Source organism: Drosophila miranda, chromosome XR (genome assembly GCF_003369915.1).
Source record: "Drosophila miranda strain MSH22 chromosome XR, D.miranda_PacBio2.1, whole genome shotgun sequence".
NCBI classification, from domain to species: Eukaryota; Metazoa; Arthropoda; class Insecta; order Diptera; family Drosophilidae; genus Drosophila; species Drosophila miranda.
The window spans coordinates 9,106,701-9,128,182 of NC_046674.1; the positions used below are offsets into that span (position 1 = coordinate 9,106,701).

The 21,482-nt window shown below is 46.7% G+C and overlaps 6 protein-coding genes across 6 annotated transcripts; 5 read left to right on the forward strand and 1 right to left on the reverse strand.

The window, feature by feature from the left end:
- The first annotated feature begins 764 nt into the window (after positions 1-764).
- LOC108153708 (extensin-2) lies at positions 765-2,933 on the forward strand. Its single transcript, XM_017283835.2, has 2 exons — positions 765-852; positions 1,050-2,933. Exons 1-2 carry the CDS (start codon positions 850-852, stop codon positions 2,778-2,780), a joined length of 1,734 nt encoding a protein of 577 aa, XP_017139324.2. The 5' UTR covers positions 765-849; the 3' UTR covers positions 2,781-2,933.
- A 3,182-nt stretch (positions 2,934-6,115) lies between these two features.
- LOC108165388 lies at positions 6,116-6,657 on the forward strand. Its single transcript, XM_017301425.2, has 2 exons — positions 6,116-6,202; positions 6,260-6,657. The coding sequence occupies exons 1-2, from the start codon at positions 6,200-6,202 to the stop codon at positions 6,587-6,589; spliced, it is 333 nt and encodes a 110-aa protein (XP_017156914.2). The 5' UTR covers positions 6,116-6,199; the 3' UTR covers positions 6,590-6,657.
- Positions 6,658-8,170: 1,513 nt separating this feature from the next.
- LOC108165386 (extensin) lies at positions 8,171-8,713 on the forward strand. Its single transcript, XM_017301424.2, has one exon. The coding sequence runs from the start codon at positions 8,171-8,173 to the stop codon at positions 8,705-8,707; it is 537 nt and encodes a 178-aa protein (XP_017156913.1). The 3' UTR covers positions 8,708-8,713.
- A 182-nt stretch (positions 8,714-8,895) lies between these two features.
- LOC108165385 (early nodulin-75) lies at positions 8,896-10,522 on the forward strand. The gene is made up of 4 exons (XM_033387580.1): positions 8,896-9,017; positions 9,366-9,435; positions 9,500-9,985; positions 10,088-10,522. Exons 1-4 carry the CDS (start codon positions 8,896-8,898, stop codon positions 10,520-10,522), a joined length of 1,113 nt encoding a protein of 370 aa, XP_033243471.1.
- A 1,507-nt stretch (positions 10,523-12,029) lies between these two features.
- Positions 12,030-13,004, forward strand: LOC108150863 (extensin). Its single transcript, XM_017279165.2, has 2 exons — positions 12,030-12,102; positions 12,174-13,004. The coding sequence occupies exons 1-2, from the start codon at positions 12,100-12,102 to the stop codon at positions 12,891-12,893; spliced, it is 723 nt and encodes a 240-aa protein (XP_017134654.1). The 5' UTR covers positions 12,030-12,099; the 3' UTR covers positions 12,894-13,004.
- Positions 13,005-16,412: 3,408 nt separating this feature from the next.
- LOC108150860 (cyclin-dependent kinase inhibitor 1C) lies at positions 16,413-17,865 on the reverse strand. Its single transcript, XM_017279163.2, has 2 exons — positions 17,773-17,865; positions 16,413-17,426 (listed from the first exon to the last, which is right to left on the reverse strand). The coding sequence occupies exons 1-2, from the start codon at positions 17,773-17,775 to the stop codon at positions 16,986-16,988; spliced, it is 444 nt and encodes a 147-aa protein (XP_017134652.1). The 5' UTR covers positions 17,776-17,865; the 3' UTR covers positions 16,413-16,985.
- Between the last annotated feature and the right edge of the window lie 3,617 nt (positions 17,866-21,482).

Consider the following 21,482-nt stretch of genomic DNA (forward strand, 5'->3'; position numbering starts at 1 on the left):
CGAAATTAATTTATGCTAAGATTTATGTCTTTTGTGGCAAGAGGAAGAAGAAAGAGTGCCATTGTGTATGTCGTTAAGTGCCAAGTGGCTCCATCAACATCGCGATAGGCGCGACACATGGTGGGCTGTCCGTCTGAGCCCCCTACTGGTTATCGATTTGTTCTACAAATATTTGCCAAAAATTATCGAGCATGATTGGCTATGCGCACGCATGCGGGACACTCTACTCTCTCTATCTATGATCACTCCCGATCCCCCATATACATATATAGCTCGTGCATATTTCACCGGTTTTTCTTGAATTTAAATTATACATTTTTTTCACGACCCGCAGACCGCAGACAGTTGTCTCTGGTTCTAAGTTATTATATAGATATTTTTGGGCTACGCTTTGTGTTTTGTTCTTTCTTTTGGCTATGATTTTTATTAAAAACCATCCCGATTCGTATTAAATACAAGCTCATTTACGTCTTTTGCATATGGTTTGGTCGGGCTCATTTCTTTATTTTTTTTTGTCAAAACTACTACTAAATTTGTCGTCTGTTTCGTGGTGCTAAAATGTATAACGCCTGGAATCTGACAGAAGATGAGATGGGGTTTTATGGGTGTCGTTCTCGGGCAGAAGCAGAAGCCGAAGCAGCGCCCCAGCCAGAGGAAGAGCGTCAGCAGCAGCCGGTTAGCCAGCCCAAGCAGGTTCTGTTGAGTTTTCGGTGCGGCTCTGTCGAGAATCTTCTGCCGTAAAACATTTTGGCCCATCCTGAGGCGCTGAACTATAAATAATGTCGTTGTGCGGTGCTTCGGCACAGTCACATTTCTGCATTCGTCGTGTGGATTTGATTCTGAGCAAAAATGGTAAGCAGTGGAGTAGTGCGAATGGATACCAAGGATATACCCAAAAAAAAAACCGAGTGAACAGCCGTGAAACAGTTGTGGAATATTTTTATTTTTTTTTTGTATGATTATTGCCGGGATAGTCACGGATATTTGCCGAGTGTGGATTACAATCTTACTGATACTGATCATGTGGTTTCTGGTGGTTTCATTTGCAGAAACTTCTCATCGCTCTCGCCCTGGTGGCCGTCGCCAGTGCAGATGTCTCGCATCTGTTCTCGTACAGCAACAATCTGCAGGAGGATGGTTACGTCTACGATCCCCCGTCGAATCCCGTCGTGATCGATGTGCCATACGTGCCGAAGGAGTCCGCTCCACCCACCGTCATCTACCAGGCCCCCAAGCCCACGCCTCCTCGCCCCGTCTACACCGCTCCCCCAGCTAAGGTCTACACTCCCGCTCCACCAGCCAAGGTGTACACCCCTGCTGTTCCAGCCGGAGCCCTCAAGGAGGATGGCTACCACTATGGCCAGCCTTCGGTCAAGTTCGAAACCTACGAAAAGCCCGTGGAGACTGCCCCCGCACCAGTGTACGTTAAGCCCGCCCCTCCCAAGGTCGAGTACCTGCCTCCCGCACCCGTGAAGAAGGTGGTCTACACTCCTCCTCCACCCCCACCAGCGCCTGTTAAGAAGGTAGTGTACACTCCTCCTCCACCACCAGTCTACGTGAAGCCCGCCCCTCCCAAGGTCGAGTACCTGCCCCCCGCACCCGTGCAGAAGGTCGTCTACACTCCACCTCCACCACCCCCACCAGCACCCGTGAAGAAGGTCGTCTACACTCCTCCTCCACCACCCCCACCGGCACCCGTTAAGAAGGTCGTGTACACCCCTCCTCCACCGCCACCAGCTCCAGCTGGCATCCTGAAGGAGGACGGTTACCACTACGGTCAGCCCTCGGTCAAATTCGAAACCTACGAGAAGCCCGCTCCTCCGGCTGTTATCAAGAAGGTTGTGACTCCCGCACCACCAGTCTACGTTAAGCCCGCCCCTCCCAAGGTCGAGTACTTGCCTCCCGCACCCGAGAAGAAGGTGGTCTACACTCCTCCTCCACCACCACCTGCACCCGTGAAGAAGGTCGTGTACACTCCTCCTCCACCACCCGTCTACGTGAAGCCCGCACCACCAAAGGTCGAGTATCTGCCCCCCGCACCCGTTAAGAAGGTCGTATACACTCCTCCTCCACCACCCCCACCGGCACCCGTGCAGAAGGTCGTCTACACTCCTCCTCCACCACCCCCACCGGCACCCGTGAAGAAGGTCGTGTACACTCCTCCTCCACCACCCCCACCGGCACCCGTTAAGAAGGTCGTGTACACCCCACCTCCACCACCACCAGCGCCAGCTGGCATCCTGAAGGAGGACGGTTACCACTACGGTCAGCCCTCAGTCAAATTCGAAGCCTACGAGAAGCCCGCTCCTCCGGCTGTTATCAAGAAGGTTGTGACTCCCGCACCACCAGTCTACGTTAAGCCCGCCCCTCCCAAGGTCGAGTACTTGCCTCCCGCACCCGTGAAGAAGGTGGTCTACAGTCCTCCTCCACCACCACCTGCACCCGTGAAGAAGGTCGTGTACACTCCTCCTCCACCACCCGTCTACGTGAAGCCCGCACCACCAAAGGTCGAGTATCTGCCCCCCGCACCCGTTAAGAAGGTCGTATACACTCCTCCTCCACCACCCCCACCGGCACCCGTGCAGAAGGTCGTCTACACTCCTCCTCCACCACCCCCACCGGCACCCGTGAAGAAGGTCGTCTACACTCCTCCTCCACCACCCCCACCAGCGCCAGTGCAGAAAGTGGTGTACACTCCTCCACCACCAGTGTACGTCCAGCCGCAGGGTCCCAAGGGCTACAGCTACCCCAACGATCCCCAGCCATCGTTCGACTATTAGGCTACATAGGCTTCTTGTAAATATAAAGAATCTTCATTAAGTATTAGAAGTATTTTTGAACGAATGGTGAATGCAGTGGTTTGGGCTTTCGCAGGAAAGACGAATACACTTGGAATAACTGTCAAAATAAACTAAAATCAATCGAATTGAAATGCATGTGTTGTCTCGCTTACTTGTATAGTATTAAATCCCGATTTTCGTAGCTGTATGCGTAGGTGGCTTAGTGGCTCTCTTATTACATGCTCGGCCTCTTCTCCGCTCTCCCTCCACATTCCAACGCAGATGCAAGACATTTTAACCCTCACGCACTCACGCCCTCACACCAATGTATTAACATGTGATCACTCAGCAAACGCTCAGATTTTCGCTCTCTTAGGGTGGGAGAGGGAGAAGACAAATGGCAGAAACAAATGTCAATTTTCAAAAAGAGAGCAATTAGGAAGCGCATCAAAGGGAGAGCATGGATGGTGACAGAGCATGATAAAATTATGCAAGTTGGTCCGCTACTCTCTTTCGGACTTTCTTTTACGCTCAGCACTGCTAAGAGCGCTTTGACGCTTTGTACTGAGCAAAATATGACTCGAAAATAGAGCGCGTTGCGTGAGCGAGCCACCTTGTCTATTTTCCTCATGGAGGAGAGCATGGAATGAGCGAGCCGCAAATCCACCTACGCATAGAAATCGGCGCCGCTCTCACACTGTTTTTCACACCGGTCCAAGCGCGCATTTCCAAGTCGGCTCCGCGTTTCAGGCCCGTGAAAATCGGGAAAATGGTTAAATATCAAACGGTAAAAGTGTCGCACAGCTGTGTAGTGTAGTGGTGCAGGAACTTGAATTAAAAATGTACAAAAACTGTTTGTTTATGAAAGAAAATGTGTTTGATCAAGTGGGGCAAAATGGCAAAATATATAAAAAATGCAGAGCTGCGAAGGAAAGCAAAAGAAAGAAGTGAAAGTGAAGTGTAAAAATTGAAGCATTTGATATACAATATACATATAAACAAACTATTTTATGCACAGCCCTTTTTATTCCTTCGGTCGGCAATGTGCGTATGTTTGTTTGTTCGAAAAATGCAAAACACGCCCCGAGTTGTGTCCCTTTCCCAATCCATCATGTAATTCACGCAGTGAGGAAGAGGAGTAAAGCAATAAGGAAAGAGCGAGCTCTTAGAATCGACGCTCTCTCGTACCAAGTGCTTCATTATGAGGTGGGGTGGGGCATTCAAAATATTGGTGATCTGACTCTCTCTCGTTGTTGTTTCCACACGAAACTTCAATCCTGTTGGCTCACCTTATATGAATATACCGTAAATATGTGCTCTTATTGAAAATTCTATGGAATTTCTTTTATCGTTCGTGTGCGTGTTTGCGTTTTCGTTTCGTAAATCGTTCGTTCGGAATAGTCGCGCGGTTTCGTAGTCTAACGGTCAACGTTCCACAGAATTGCCGGCTTTTCTTGTGTGAGAGAAAGGAGCAGCAAATGCAGCAAAGAAAACGTAACCGCCCAAGAATATGGGCCAAAAGGTAAGTGAGAGACGAGAGTGTATCTTTACTGTTTTTCTGTCCTCTTTGCATACTGTTTTTCATTAATCTCAGGAGCATGCTCCTTACGTGATTTCGATTTCGGGAGGGTCCTGCAAATCGCTTGGCAGCTTAAAAGAGGAAGTCAATGAATCTATTTTCGCACATCAAGTATGCCATAATTTTTTTTTTTTCAAAAATCTAAATATATTTAAAGCCTAAAAGTAGTCTTTTACTAATCACCAAATGGTTGTGTATTTTGTATACCAGTAATTCATGTAGTGCTCAGTAAAAAATAAAAATATTTTTTTTTATATCACCAAAAGCGAGGGGGTACGTTGTTAGGCGTGGCAAGGGCCATTATATATGTACATACATATATACATTATTTGTATGCACGATACTCAAAAAGAGTATAGAAGGAAGCGTTTCCGACCCCATAAGGACAATATATTTTCTTGATCAGCATCAATAGCCGAGTCGATATAGCCATGTCTGTATGTCCGTCTGGCCGTCTTGTTTCACGCTTAGTTCTCAGAGACTTTAGGAAAAAGAGCAGCCAAATTTTTGATCCAGACTCTTATGATATCACAGTGATTCAAGCTTGGACGAAAATCTGTGGCAAGCAGATTGTCGAATCTGGATCAGATCGGATAAATATTATGGCCAGAAGGAACAGATGAAATTTCAGTGGCTTCGCTTACTCATTCCTCTCTTTCACACACTCTTCCCGGGGCAGCGTGCGCCCTCTGACGGAGGGGAGCCATACTGAATGAGTATAAGGTATAAATGTAGAGTCGCGGCCGTATCTGCGACTCACAGCGTTCCCCCTTCGTTTTAAAGTAGTTAAAACGATGACTGCAGTATGCTCACTCTCTCTCTCTCTCTGTCTTTTGGTATTGCTGTTCGCGAAAGGGATGCATTTATCTGATGGATAATGTGGGGAGTATTGCTCGCACTGGCCTAAACTCTTCGAGTAGCCGGTATAAAAGTGGTCTTCAACTTCCATGTGACAGCTAGACGATATTGGATATTCAAGAGTATATTTCGCAGGCAGCAAAAAAAAATATGAAGAAAGACCAGTCGATCAGAATCAGCTTTGCTTCGTGGGTGTGTCGTGTGTGCTGGGTATTCAAGTGGAATACGGATGCCCCCAGACCAATCGAGTCTGCGCAATGATCCAGCTTAAAATTCAATCAATCTTGTCCAAGTTGTCCACTCAGATGCTATGCATACCGTTGGAGGTTGGCATAGATAAATTGTGCGAGAATCTGCGGATCTGCATTTGCCCAGCCGTAAAGCACTGATGAAACGGAAACGTATGGAGGCGCTTTATATGCTCGGGGATCGGGGCTCGGCTGCATAATTATTGATTTGCATGGGGGGGATTCGATACGGCTCACGTGGCTGGGGGCAGAGACAAATCCGTCAGCGGCTCTCAGCGCATAGAATCATTAATTCAGATACAAATCAATGCGAGAGTCTCTAACAAATGCGACTAAGACAAAAGGCTTGTGTATGGGTCTGCGGCAACGCACTGACACTTGACCCCACAAAACAAGTCTTGGCCTTGGCAATGAGATGGAGATGTTGTAGCATTTTATTTGTAGTGCTCGCTCGTTGTATCTTTGGTTGTTTATCTAGGGCCTCCGTTCTCTGCTGCTGCCAGCATCGGCAGCATCGTCATCGTGATCGGCTTTGGCTTTGGCTGTGGCTTTGGCGTAATTAATAAAGTGAGGCAAAGCCTGGCCAAATGAGGCGAACATATAGAAGTATAAATAGTTGGGGTCTCAGCGCCGGCGCTTGCATTCGCTCGAGCAACGTTTGGCTGGAAGCGACCGAGATCCAACTCCATTCTAAGAGCCATTCCATTCCCCCAGTCAAGATCACACACGATACCATGGTAAGCGCCTCGTCATTAGCCTCTTGCCACACATTCGCCTCACGCTCTTCCCTGCAGCGTCTCTCAATTTTTGGCCTGCTGCTGCTGCTGTTGACGGTTTGTCTGCATTCCGCCACCTCGGATGTCTCTCAGCTGGTACGCTCTGGTAATGGCTTCGTCTACGACGTGCCCAAGGTCACCCAGCTGGAGCTGGAGGTCAGCAATGAGTTCCCCACGGGCGAGGAGTTCCCCCAGGACGCCATACCTGTGGCCCCATCCGACGCAGAGCTGGGCCAGGCCGAAGAGCCAGCAGAGGAATCCCAGCCAATATCCGCCTCCAGTAGTAAAAGTGCCAGCAGCATTCACGGCTACAAGTACCAGGTGCCCAGCAGGCGATTCAAGAGCTGAGCGATACCCTACCTTGTTTCCCCTCGAATTTGTACCAAAGTTTTCTGTATAAAGATAATAAAATTGAAATCCCCCCTAAGATCTAGCGGCGTTCCTTTCACCAGAAGCCCTTGGGCAGGGCTTACGGCTAAGACTTGCCTTGGACTCGGCTTAGAACGAGATTCCATCTAGTCATATCTCTGTGGATTTTAGTAGACTTAGCGTCTTGCTAAAATAAATGTTCATGCTTGACAAAATATGCCTTTAATCCCAAACCGGTTACGAATTTGCACAGGTCTCGGGTCTATGAAGAGAGACACAGGCCTAGCCATTGAAGACGATGAGACAAATGGCCATAAAGAACGACAATTTATTTCATAATCGGCATAAATTACGCCGATATTTGGCAAATGGCGAGCACAGCACACGCCGTCCAGTTTCCGTCCGGCACTTGACAATCGATCAGCCGGATCGGATCGATCCACCGCCGTTTGGGGCGGTTCAACAACCCGCATAAATTATCCGCCGAAGAATGAAACAAAAAGTGATAGTTGAGCCACGGCTCTGTCACTGTTTGTTTACTAAATCGCGATTAGCGACGCTCTAATCCAACTAATTAGTTGTTTAAACGCAGCCGTTAAAGAGATGGGAAATTTGTCAAATATATTCCAGTCTCCCCATCTGCAGCCACCCAGCACCCACCTTTGCCTCCGATTCTTGTATTGATTTGTAAGATTCGGAATTGCTTCCGCAAGCTCATGTCCCAGAGACAGCTTCATTGTCCGTCATTGTCCATGAAACGCTGGCCGCCACTCCACTCCACGCCACTCTACTCCACTGGAGACTTCTTGAGCTGCTGCAAAAGGCAGCGCGCGCCATAATTATTATAAATGAAGTCTAAATGATTTATGACAGCTAGCGGATCGCTCTTACAACGCTGCCCGATGCGGCGGAACTAACGCAGCGGCAGCAGCTCCTCTCCTCTCTATCACTGTGGGTCAGCCGGCAGTGGGTCGGAAGCAGAGGCTCACTTTGACACCACAGACAATGCCACAGAAACTGAAGCGCTGCTTGAGCCAACGCTGGAGTGACGACGCTGATGAAAAGCCCCACCATGGAGGCTCATAAAAAAAGATAATGGCTCTGAAGCGGAGATTTTGGACTGAAGCCAGAAACAATGATGAAGACAGAGGCAGCAGCAACAGCAACAGCAACAGCATTGTGGCGCTAATAATTCATACAAACATGGACACCGATACAGAGGCAGAGGCAGATACTGCGCTACAGATACTGAAAGCGAAACTGAGACAGATACATTTTTACCGATACAAAGAATGCTTGCCGATGCCGATGCTGGTGCTGGTGCTGCCATGAATCGCGCTTAAGCCCGATATCGATTTAAATGATAATAATTGGCCTTTGGAGAGCCCATGGACTAGGTCTTAGAATTTTCGACTATAAATAAACAGCTACCCGTGGTATTGGTCAATCATTTGTGGTCTACGAGCTCAAGGTGTAACATACGATAACAGTCATGGTGAGTCTTCAAAATCCTTATACCCTATCCCGCGACACGATAACGGTCTTCAATTGGGGCATTTCATGCAGAAATTCTTCATTTTGGCCACCTTTGGCATGCTGCTGTCTCTGGCTGCCGGGGATGTCTCGCATCTGCCGCTGGAACTCCTGGAGAAGCATCAGCAGGAGCATCAGGGCTATGGCTATGACTATCCCAAGCCGGTGGTGCCCTTTGTGGTAGTGACAACCACAACAGAACCACCCACACCACCGCCAACGTACCTGCCGCCAAAGCCAGTGCCCACGTATCTGCCGCCGCCGCCGCCAACAACAACCACAACCACGACTACAACAACGACACCGGCACCCACACCTGCCCCAACCTATCTGCCACCTCCACCACCGACCACAACGACGACCACACCGCCACCCACGCCCGCCCCTACCTATCTGCCACCTCCCCCACCGAGAACGACCACCACAACAACGACCACAACGCCTGCCCCGACGCCAGCACCCACCTACCTGCCGCCCCCTCAGCCAGAGCCACAGCCGGAGCCGGAGCCAGAGGAGGAGCACGGATACCACTACGAGGCGCCCGCCAAGGCGTTTGTGTTCTAGGAACCACTCAACACACCACTGCACTGAACTGAACCCCGAACCCTGAAGTATCGCCCCGTCCTGGACTGTTGTTTTTTTTTGAATCGTTTAGGCCTAGGATTATATAATTTAGAGACAAAGTATAATAAATGCTGTTTTGTTAACCCCATTAATCCCCCCGTTGATCCACTTTGGATATCTCTTGCATTATGCGCCGGGATAAGGCCGAGTGGCTGTCGAGTCAATCACCGCCAATTGTCTCACGTTTCACGATTTATATTTCGACGACGCATCCGCTGCATATTCATGAGGCGCCTCTGACGGATGACCGGTGGCTGCCGGACGAAGCTTTTGTTGTGCGGCTAATTAAAGCCAAAATAGCATTAATGTTTGGGGGGGAAAGGAAACCACACGCCGATAATTGCCACCGGGCGAGTGGATCGGATCACAAGTTCATGAAAAGCAAGAAAAGTGTGAAGAAAACCGAACCGAAAATTATGCACCGCTGGCCTTTGTTTTGGGCATAAACTAATGCTGCTGATTGCTGCCCAAAGATCGAACCTCAAGATGGAGATTCGAGATCGAGTTGGAGTCGGAGTCGGAGTTGGAGTTGAGGAAGCTGCGACTGCGATCGGAGTATAAAAGAGGGGGCCATCAACGATAGTGACATTACTTGAAGCCGTCAGCAAACGGCAGCAACATCACCATCATCCACCGTCGGAACCGCAGGAATATATCCCAACGGAATGGTAAATAGATGGCCGCATCCTCGATCCCAAATGGAGTAGCTATAATCATTCCCGTCTCCTGCAGAAACCCATGCTGATCTTGTTGGCCCTGGCAGGCCTTGCTGCTGTCTGTGTCCGGGCGGATGTGTCCCATCTGTTCGGCGGCGGTGGCCACGGGCAGCATCACGAGCACGATCATCACGATCATCACGATCATCATGACCATCACGACTATCACTATGATGCCCATGCCCACTCCTCGCACGCCAGTCACCAAGATGGCCACCACGATCTGCACATAGATCTGCACTACCAGCCAGAGCCCCACCACCACCACCATCATGTGGAGCAGGAGCCCAAGTTCAACATTCCCAGCGGCTACAGCTATGGTGGACCACCGCCGGCTCCGAAGAGCAGCTACCTGCCGCCAGCGGAGAAGCCCCGCCAGAAGTATCTGCCACCTAAGGCGTCGCTGCCGCCACCACCACCGCCGCCAGCCCCCAAGACCAGCTACTTGCCCCCTTCCAAGCCGGAAGTGAAGTATCTGCCTCCTGCACCTGCACCCGCGCCTGCACCCAAGTACCTGCCTCCTGCACCTGCGCCTGTACCCAAGTACCTGCCTCCTGCACCCGCACCCAAGTACCTGCCTCCTGCACCTGCACCCGCACCCAAGTATCTGCCCCCTAAGGTCGCCCCCAGTCTGCCGCCACCACCTCCGCCACCAGCCGTTGCACCAAAGCCCAGCTACTTGCCTCCTGCCAAGCCGGAGAAGAGCTATCTGCCACCAGCACCGGCCAGCAACTACCTGCCCGCAGAGGAGCCCGTGGCCAGATATCTGCCTCCCAAGGTGGCTCCCAGTCTGCCGCCTCCACCACCGCCACCGGCAGTGGCGCCCAAGGCCAGCTACCTGCCACCCGCCCTCCGGCCAGAGTCGAGCTACCTTCCGCCCAATGCGGAGCATCACCACCAGCAGCACCAGCACCAGCCAGAGATCGACTTCCACATCCCCATACCATCGTACGCCCTGCCCCTGCAGTCGGAGAACCACGTCCACGTCCCCGAGCAGGGCTACCAGTACAAGCCACCACTGCGTCGCTTCAGGCAATAGGCCGCCACACCCATCGAACACACACCCCCCTCCGATACACCCAACCTCATAAATACTGCATCTATTTTTAAGCTTTGCAAATTTTTTTTTTTTATTTTTTTTCTCTCTATTAAAATCATTTTAAAACAAAACCAAAACAGCAAACGAAATGAAATTTAAACTCCGACACTCCAGCCTGAGATATTTCACCAATCCATTGTTTGAGTGACTCTTTCGACAGCAGCCTCAAGGTCGAACCTATTAAAGACATTTAACGAGAGGTTCGATCCGTCCAAAAAGGGACACAGACACAGACACAGGCTCCACGGCTTGGAAATTGGATCTCGCCATGCGCGACCCCCAAAAGCGGATTGCGGCCAATCAACCGAAGTAGCTGAAGCCTTAGCTATGGGTCTTTTGGTCTGGCCTCATCATCACCTGCAGCTGTCTATAATTATTGTCTTTAGGAATGAAAAATGATGTTAAAAGATATATATATAGATACACAGATATTGATTGTTCACTGGGGTCGGTGTCTGTTACAGAAACACTCGCTAATCGCCAATTGCAGCCGCCAGCTATCAAACGACAGCCTCTGACCTCTTTCAATGCTGGTCCAGAGATGGGGCAAGCGTGAACTAGGCCAGATTGAACTCTAAAACGAATCAAATATACGCTATACTACTAATCGTTACTAGTTCTGCTGGTCTACTATACTACACCTTGAATATGTGGTTCTTAAAGACAAAAATAGTGAAATTGAAAGACGCTTAGATTTAAATGTATTTAATTGAAACAGAAAGCTTTTTAATAGAAATATCTCTCTATTGTATAAAAAAGTTGTGTGTCATTGTCGACTCGTTACATATCGGCGAGAGCGTGTGAACCGAGTGAGCCGGGGGTTGGCGAGCGAGCGAAGCGAGTATTCAGGGGTGCAGGAAATATATTTGCACTCTCGTTGCAAATCTATGAAAATATTCAATTCCCAAGGCTTTTTTCTCTTGGTGTACCTCAACAAAACAGGAAGTTAATGTTACATGACAATCATGGGGTTATTCTACAGCAAAGAAGTCTTTACCCTCCTCCAACAATTTTAGTGACTCCTAAATATCTTGGTATTTTTTTGCGGGGCTCTGGCACAAAAAAGTATCTCAAATAGTTGGCTATAGTTGGCTATCATAAAACCCAACAAGTTTAATGACTCTTGGCCATACAGAGAGATCTCTGAAACAAAAGCCAACGCAACGCGGACGACTGCGAATTAAGAGATTCGATTCAATAAGCCATTGAAATACGAATAGCGAACATTCCGAATAGCGAATACCGGCTGCTGCCAAAGTGTCTTGATGCTAAACGCCGCTTGGCTGACAGGCCGCGCCATCATCTGGATAGTAGTCTGATGCCATATCGTCTCTGTTCGACTACGCAGCGTCGGCGTAGACAGCTTTATGGCTGCCATCTCTCGCGCTGTTCTCGCGCCAGAGCTCTAACTGTATAAATAAAGAAGCACTTGCCGGAAACTGTATCATTTCGGGAGTAGCAGTCGTCGCAGCGAGAACGTATCATCCACTGAAGAAGAAGAACGCTTGGATAGCAAAATGGTTTGTCCAACCCATCTGAAAGATGCCCAAAGAGTGTCCTATAACAGCTACATCTATCTCTTGCCATTCAGAAACTCCTGGTCCTTGCTGTATGCGGTCTCGCGCTGGTGTCCGGCGATGTCTCGCATCTGTTCGATCATCATGATCACGATGATCATCCCGGCTACAACTACGATCCACCGAGTGTTCCCTTCGAACTGCCAACCCCTGGGCCTGAATATCTGCCACCGGAACCCGTGACAGCTCGTGTAATTGCTCCAGTTCCGTCTTACTTGCCACCGGTGAAGCCTGTGACCAAGCCGACTCCGGTTTACTTGCCGCCCCAGCCGTCAGTCAAGCCCGAGATTCCGGTCGTCAGGACACCCAAGCCCTCGCACCTGCCACCCCCACTGCCAACTGTGAAGGTCGTGACACCCAAGCCCTCTTACCTGCCACCCCCACCGCCAGTGGTGACGCCTAAGCCCTCTTACCTGCCACCCCCGCCGCCAGTTGTGAAGGTTGTGCCTCCTCCTAAGCCGGCATATCTGCCACCTGCTGCTCCCATCGTCAAGGTTGTGCCACCTAAGCCTGCTTACCTGCCACCGCCCGTGGCACCCGTCGCACCCGTGGTGGAGCAGCCCCAGCCGGAGTATCTGCCGCCCTCGAAGCCGACGTTCAAGATTCCGATCCCCTCCTATGCCGCGCCGCTGGAGGAGCCCGTGAACAGCTACCTGCCGCCCCAGGAGATCGTGGAGCCGCACAGCGAGGATGGCTATCACTACGATGCCCCCGCCCAGCCATTCCTCTTCTGAGAGGCAAGACCCTTCCATCCTTAGCCATTTTATTGTTGTCTGCCAATGTCACGTGTATATACTATAGTTATTTATTAAGTTTTGAGAACGAATAAACCCCAACAAGATGAAAACCCACATCCTGCTCTTGAACTTGAACTCGAGTTTGGGGGGGAAATCCTATCAGAAGTGCGACCCAGACCGCGACCACTACCACGACCACCACCACGACCACGAACTCTCGGCTCAAGTGCCAAGAGAGACAGCATAATTACACTTGAGGCGTCTAAAAATATACGCAAATGTGGCAGAACAGTTTCATTCACGGCAGACCGATCCAGTGGCGGCTATTTCGAGACGTCCGATTATGCGACTGAGTAATGCTCTGAGGCCAATTCCGGCTTGATTTATGGGCAAACAGCGGGCGAGAGTGAGTAATTGACGCTGGCACCCGAAACGGCCATAAGCTCTAATTTTATGGCCCGAATTGTGGCTGAGCTTCAATAAACGACATCTTATAATTTATGGCAATACTCCGTACCTTGATTGCGCCCCGCAGACAATCGCTGGCATTGTTCGAAGGTGTGAAGATACGCCCTCGGCCCCCGTACTACTCTCAGAACCCTCCCACGCTGATGGGGATAGAAAGTGAAACTAATGCGATCAGGAAGCTCGGAAGAACACTCTGGGAGTCGGAATGTGTGTGCGTGTGTGTGTTGACAAAATGAATTGCCTTTATGCAAATCGAATCGATGGCATGATCTAATAGCTGGGGATGGCTGGAGGATGGGAACCCGTTTCCACTTCTGCAAATTAATTAGATTATTACGCTTATCTCTGTTTAAGTGCCTCAAAAATGATTTACTTAAGAGCTCCGTACGTATACGCGTATACGGTTGTTGCTCTTAGTAGCGCCGTTTAAATAAACATGCCCCATAAATAATCGCGCTCATCGTTGATTTTAGAAAGCCAAGCTGATGACCCGAGGCAGGTTCACTCGTCTAGCCTGTTTAAGATCTGCCACTAATGAAACAAACTATTTGTTTCCTCGTTTTCGTTTTTGGTATGATAATTTCATTGATGCGTTTGTGTTCGTTTAGTATTCTAGAAAGAGAAGATAAGCGCTAAGCAGCTGATAATATATGCATTCACTAGTGATGGATACTTCCTGAAGAAAGCATAAATAATAATTTAATCTATGCAACTATTTTTTAATAATGTTTTATTTTATTTTTTATTTTTCTAATACTTTTTTAATTAAATTGAACCTTTTTCATCACTTTTAATTCGTAAAAAAATTCAACCTTTTAGTACTATTAACAAATTAGTTAATTAGACAGGTTAACTTAATAAAATACAATTCATAAATAATTTTATTCTTAATTTATTATGCAATATGTATTTGATTAGAAAATTTGATCACAGATAAAATTATGCTGTGTGCTCTTACTGTTAGAGCCACATATTTATAAATAATAAAATGATTTTATTCATACATTTATTATTAATAAGATTTTGATCATTTTCTTTCAATGATTTTAACTTTTTTTGGAATTATTAAAAAATTACTTATTACTCAGGGGAAATACTATCAGATTTATCTTAATATTATTTTTTAGTTAGCTATATTTTTTCATTTGGGTACTTAAATATTTAATTATTTTTAATATATTATTAATTGCAGAGAAATATTTAAACATATATGTATGTCAGAAAATCTTCTCGTGCAGTCGTCTTGTATTTTCATTATTTTGCAACAGTGTAGAGAACGACAAGTGTAACGATCGTCTCTCGAACTGTGACCATCTGTCAGACGGACCAGGGTTGCCACCTTTCCACCTGGCACCACACTGTTTATATACTCGGTTGGGTGCACTCAATTCGCTCTCACGCCACAACATGGACTTAAAAAATACACCAAAACTTCTTCTGTTTCATTCTCGTTCCGCTTTATTTGATAGACGACACAAATTTTTAATTTCTTATTCAAACTGTCGAAAATTGTATTATTGATTAAATATTGTTATGGCTTTTGGCTTACATATTTAATATTAATATGATTTATGTGTACACTTTTGTAACAACTATGAGAAATAATCATTCAATACTTGCATTCTGTTATCTATAACTTTATCTTTCAAGTTTTTATTTATTTTCACGTAGCCACTTCCTTGGATTGTTTCAGTTGGTCAGCTCTCGTCGTTTAGTTCCAGAATTAATGGCCAACTTTTGGGAGAATATAATAGTTAAAAATATCTGCCCAAAAGTATGGCTTGAAAAGTATCAGTATAACAGTTTCGGTCATGCCCCAATTTTTGTTAGCCAAATTAGCTTTAGGCACATCTAAATTTTATTAAAATAATTATAAATGACAGTCAACTATAATGCTCAGAAGTAGTAGATGGCCAAAAATAATGGTCAATAATTTATTCCGCCACAGATTTATCGAAGCCAGAGATATCATTTTTCATAATCCATTGCCTTGACAATGCCACGGGGAAAGAGAAGTGGCGGGGGAAGTGGCAACACAGACTGATGTAACAACTTGTGTAATTAATAACAAAGTGGCAAGGCCGCCAATTATAATTGCCACTTGACTGATAGAGGAGTCCAGTCGCAGACGAGACGGAAGCGTCATCGCCAACGCCGCTGCTGTCATCGATATTCGATGGCACACAAAGGAGTGGACGACAGCGGCGAGCGAGAGACCCAGTTTGTCATAGTTCATAGAGAAAAAAAAAATAGAGTCGAGTCTGTTAATGCCCCTGAATTGAAGCCGCGGCAGCAAGGCAATCAAATTGACAATCAATCCATCAATCAAATGCGTATTGTCTCTTTGGCCACCCGTGCGGATTGAACCTCTTAAAAATGGAGTGTTTACACTTCAGATTCCTGTCCAGTCGATCTTTTGTGGGTTTTATTTTTGGAGACAATTTAGCAGGTTTAGCAGAAGCTTAAACCGGTTCTATTTAATGTATTTTGAAAGTATTTTCAGTAGATTTATGTATTTCTATTTATTTCTGTTAATTTTTATTTTTGTTTTTGGCTAGAGTTTCGGTTTACGAGCCGTCAAGACTCATGCAAGAACCTGCATAAATAATTATTTCTAATTAGCCCGAAGAAGACGCCACACACCACTTAAGTTCCACAAATCTGCCACGCAACACAGACACAAAAAAAAGAAAAATATTATTTCCCATCACATCCAACGAATGGAAGGGTAATAAGGCGACCTCAGTGCGCAGAAAGGTACCAGCTTCCGTATGCAAATGTCCATCATATCATCTCTGAAATACCATCGCATTCCCATGATTAATGATGGATGGTCCCAGGCGGTGGGTGATGGGTGATGGGTGCTCGTGCTCGTGCCCCATCAAATTGAGAACGAAACTTTGTACAATCTTTCGACACACTTAATCGTGCGTTGATGAGCTGTGAATATTATAATTAAATTCCATCCCCTGCCCCCGCCACCGCCACCGTCCCCCTTCCCCCTTTTGATTGGCCTTGCGGGGCTCTGGTGAATGAAATATAGCAAGATTTTGTTTATCATTTTTACAAATAATTTACGTTTATTTACTCGTACGTAATTTACTTGGAAATTCAACAATAACTGAATACTTGGGTTTTCTCGATCTTTGTCTTTAGAACATCATTTGTCTCTTTGTACTTTGCTTTTTATTATGCTTTAGCTTTACGCTTTATGCTTTAGCTTTGTGCTTTTTGATCTTGGCTGCCGCTGCTGCTGCTGATTGGTCGGTGTTCTTTGACGTTTCGTTTTCATTTTCATTTTCGTTCTAGGATTAGGATTGGTTAGATAGTTCGATATGGTTCGATAGTTGGATAGATTTGTAGAGGGGTTTTCAGTGCGTGGTAATGTGGCGTGAGCGTGGTATTTTTTTGGATATATGTTAATGCTTAATTCGAGCAGTGGATTGGAGTTTGGATTGGAGTTTGGTGCAGATAGATAGTCGTTTCGGGCAGGAGTGAGGTGTGGGGTGCGGGTGCGGGCAGAAGAAAAAAAACAGCAAAATATAGAGGGGAACATTATTAGGATATTATCGAACATGTATTAAAAATATAGTAGATATATGAATATATCGCTGCTCCATCTTAGTAGCGGCGCAGGCGGTAGAAGCGTCTTACATAGACTGGACGACGGTACTGGTAGCCGCTCCTGCTGTTGAACGAGTGTCCCGCCAGCTGCTGCTGCTGCTGTGGCACCACCTGCTGCTGGACCAGAGGGGGCAGGTACTGGGCACGCTGGGCAATGGGCTGCTGCTGGAAGAAGGTCTGCTGGGCCACGGCCACGGGACGGGCAATGGGACGGGCGATCGGAGCGGCAATCACTGGCCTGGGGGCAGCGGCAGCAGCGAACACTGGCCGCGGGGCAGGGGCAGGGGCGGCGGCAGCGGGTAGAGGCTCCTCGATGTCAATGTATTCCGGTTCGGGGGTGGCAATGTCCTGGGGATTGGGTCCCTGTGTGGCCGAGTCCGGCAGTTGGGCACCAGCAACAACGCCCACAAGGGCCAAGGCCAACAGCACGAAGAATTTCTGGTGGTGGAAGAGGGGAAGAGAGGGGAAATCACTTGTGAGTTGTCGGGCATTCTATTTATGGCAGCACGGGGTGTGTGAAACAAAACAAGTCCCGCGAGACACTCCAGCCCCGGACTTGAGCGGCACTTGAGTTGAGGTTGGGCAGGCGATATTTTTGGGTTATAAAAAAAAAGTAAATAAAAAAAATAAAACGCTCTTGTTTTCCATTTCACACATCATCGGTTTCACTTTTCGATTCTTTGGGGTTTCATTCTATATCCTTCTTAGAACTAAAGCACTTGAAAGGATTTATTATCCTTTCCGTTATTTTTTTGTTTTTTTTTTTTGGATGAGGATCACATACCATTTTTATTTGGATTTTGGTTTATTTTGTTTTTACGAAATTTTCTCGAGCTGATGAGCGGACGAGCAATTTACACTTAAGAAGTTCAAAGCACAAATGATGATGAGCTGGTCAGTTGGTAGGAAATTTATACTATATCTGGTCTGGACGGTGGTCCGTTCGGTTCGGTTCACTTCGGTACGTGGGTCTTAGAGAGGCTGGCCAAAGATACGACGACGACGGCGACGGCGACGACCGCCAAAAACCCGATGAGACACGTTAGAAATAAGGCAGCAACAAAAATATTAACAGGCAGAAGCAGCAGCTCGCACCCTCCCCCTCCCCCTCCCCACAAAACCAAAAAAACAACAACGACAACAACGAATCAAATCAAAATTTAAATTAAATGAAACGAAACGAAACGAAATGGAATCAAATGAAGAGACTGCGGCAGCTAGAAGAGTGGTTGGTGGTGGTGCTTGAACCCTTTAGACAATCACTTGGTTGTCGTCACGAGCCGCATGACGCACAGACAGCCAGACTGGCAGACAGACAAACAGACAGACAGTTAACAAAGCATTTAAAGAGCAGAGCAATCCACATACTCCGCCCCACCTCTCTCTAGCGCTCTGTATCTCTGTATCAAACGACGCGTGGCTCAGGCAAAAAGTTCGTTGCCTAAGTCTTTTGTTTTGTGAAATGATTTGCATAACATTTTTGCTAGAATAATATTGTTCCACCGAAGAGAGCACTCAACTAATTATGCGAAATTCTACCTCGGGTTCTAGCGGACACAAAAATGTCCAGCAATTTGATCTGCAACAGATTTGTGTCGGGAGGAGATTGTCGGGGCTGGTAGCCCTTCCATTCATTCATTTGATCGCTCCATCATTTGTCTGTCCGGCTGTCTGCTTGTTTGTATCTTCACTTGACCTCAGCAGGGGCAACAATAAGCAAATTTAACGGCTTTCGGGGGCATACATCATTTCCGTTTCTCGTGCATGTGCGTGTGCGTGCGCTGTGTGTGTGGGGAAATACATTCACCTGCCACAGTCGAGTCAAGTGAATGAAGCTGAAGCCACTCGAGACCAAAAAGATGCAGTGCCAATAAAAATGATTTGTTCGATATCAAGGCTGTGTGCCACGGAGATTAAGTGGCACACACACACACACACACACACACACAGGAAATGGTAAAGCTATTTTCGACTATCCGGCCACCAACGAAACATTGTAAAGATTTTATTTGATGAGCAAATAAATGTATATCAAAAACCCACTTAAAAATAGTTCTAGCCACCACAGGGATGGCCTGTGACATCATTTTGCGGCTGCCTTTCACCTGCATTGATTGATGGAATGTTTGTCAACGGGCCACACAGATGAGACACCTGCGAATTCTATGCAGCATTTTTCATAAGCCAAAAACAAAAAAGACAACAAAAAAAAAACAAACAATTTATTGTGTATTTTTACGGTTATTAGAAAATTTAAAATGTAATTAATAATGCTTTTGGTCTTTGGTCGACTGGCGTATTAGGTTTCGATTCCCGACAAAGCAGCCATTATTGCCAGGTTTTGTTTCTGTTTTTGTGTGGTTTTTTTTTTGGCCATTGTCTATTGCGTCAACAATGGATTTGACTTGCAAAATGTGTCATTCGAAAAGCAGGGTTCTATCTACGAGTAGCTGCTGCATAAATCAATCAAGGGCGTGGCAGATTTATGGGGCCACAATCACAATCGCAATCCCACACTGCAAAATATACGTATGTATATGCATGCCGTATATAGTTCAGTGATAATGATAGCATTCTTATTTATGCTAATGCCAATATCGAAATTAATATCGCCAGTTAAATATGTTTTTTGATCTTTCCATCACCGTTTCGGTGTGTCTGTGGCCGGAACCAAAGCGACGACGACGACGACGGCGACTTTTGGCCCGGATTTGCATACAAGTGAATCAAAAGCCATGAGCCGCCATCGCCGGAGACTGTTAACTAAATGCCGGCAATCGAAAATTGTGTTTATTTATGGCACTGCCCGCTATCGAGAATCGATTAGACTTCACGTGCCAACCCGGGGCCTGGGGTTCAGTGGTATCTGGTTTTCGCTCTAGGCATGCCCATATATTACGCATGCGACCTGTTGTCCGGGCGGGGCCCAAGCACGAGTCTCTGCCTTTTTACAAGCGATGCTTACCACCTGATAACCAGAACCACAAAAGGTCTTCATTTCTTTAGCGAAGTTTTTGTCACCCAAAGATTTGTGGTGTTGGGGTGAGACACTCCCCGTTTTCTCGCTGCCGGTTTTTGCTTGACATTTAAATAAACAGGCAAAGAAATTAAACATTTTGAGAGCTTTCAGCTATTGTTGGGAATTCGTTTTAAGACCCCAATAGAATACAATCCCAAGTCAAGGTTCAATCTGAGTTCGCTTTAGATACTTTTCAGCAGAAAATATCTAACGATTCTCAGGCCAGCCACATGTCTGTCTCTTTTTTTCATGAAGATTCGCAAATACAATACATCGTAAGTATTTTTGAGGAATTTATTTGTACAAGCTTCCGCACATTCACCGCGAAACAGGCCAAAGCCAGAGCCACAGCCAGAGAGCGTCCACATTATGAATATTCAATAAATTACGCAAAAAATGTATAACAAAAAAAACCAAAAAGCTAAACAAATATATCATCTGCAGCAGCAACAGCAGCAGACGCAGACAAAGGCGAACTGTGGCATACTCTTGTCGAAATATGTATTTCAAAATGATTGCCAAAGCTGTTGGACCCTCGTAAGCGGGCTGGAGGCATGATCTAGGCACAGAAATATTTATTGCAACACCTCGACATGTTTTGGGGCACTTGAGAGATTTATAACTGCCTCAATAAATTGTCTTTAAATAGCCAACAAATGGCCGATGCTCAGTCTCGTTTCCGGGGGAGTCAAAATAAATTATTAAACAATTATCGTCCATCAGAAACTTGACCTACACGGGACAGACACTCCGTGGACAGTCTCTCTCTCTCCCTCTGGAAGAACAAAAAGTAGTTTGTCTTGACTTGTTTGACATTGGGTCCGATTTCTTTATAGATTAATTCTGGTTCCAATCAATCCTGTGACTGGCACAGACAAACCGGCGGGACGGGCACACGCGCCCAGTGAAAGCCGCCGCCGCCGTCGCCGCCGCAGAAGAACGAACGTTAACATTTAATGGGAAGCATAAATTAATTATTGAAATTAGCCAGAATCAAAATAAAATAAAGCGAAATGGGGAATTGGGAATGAGAATGGCAACACCAACAGAGCCTCTCATCTAATCATTGTTTAACTTAATAATTAGTTTTTAATTCTGCCTTCTTATAAGTTTTTTTGGCAGCAACAACAGCAAACAATAAAATCGATGGCCGCCTGAGGGCAAAGCGCGCGACGTCGGTGGCTGCTTTTGACTGCTTTTGGCACCTTTTTGGCCCGGCTCGTGCCACCGTTAAAACCATGTGTGTCTGGCACTTTGAACTTTGTCTTGGACACTATAATCAATAAGATTTGATTTGGGTAAGTTTTCTGGTCTCACGTTTCACTGACACTGAAAAAAGAGCTCTGGGATTATTCTCCCTAATAGTGAATGCAAAAATATAAAACCACTTTTATACGACCCATAAAAACCTAATGGATGTTTTTCAAAAGTCTTTAAGTCGCATCTTTAAGTGGTAAACCATTTAAGAATCGTAT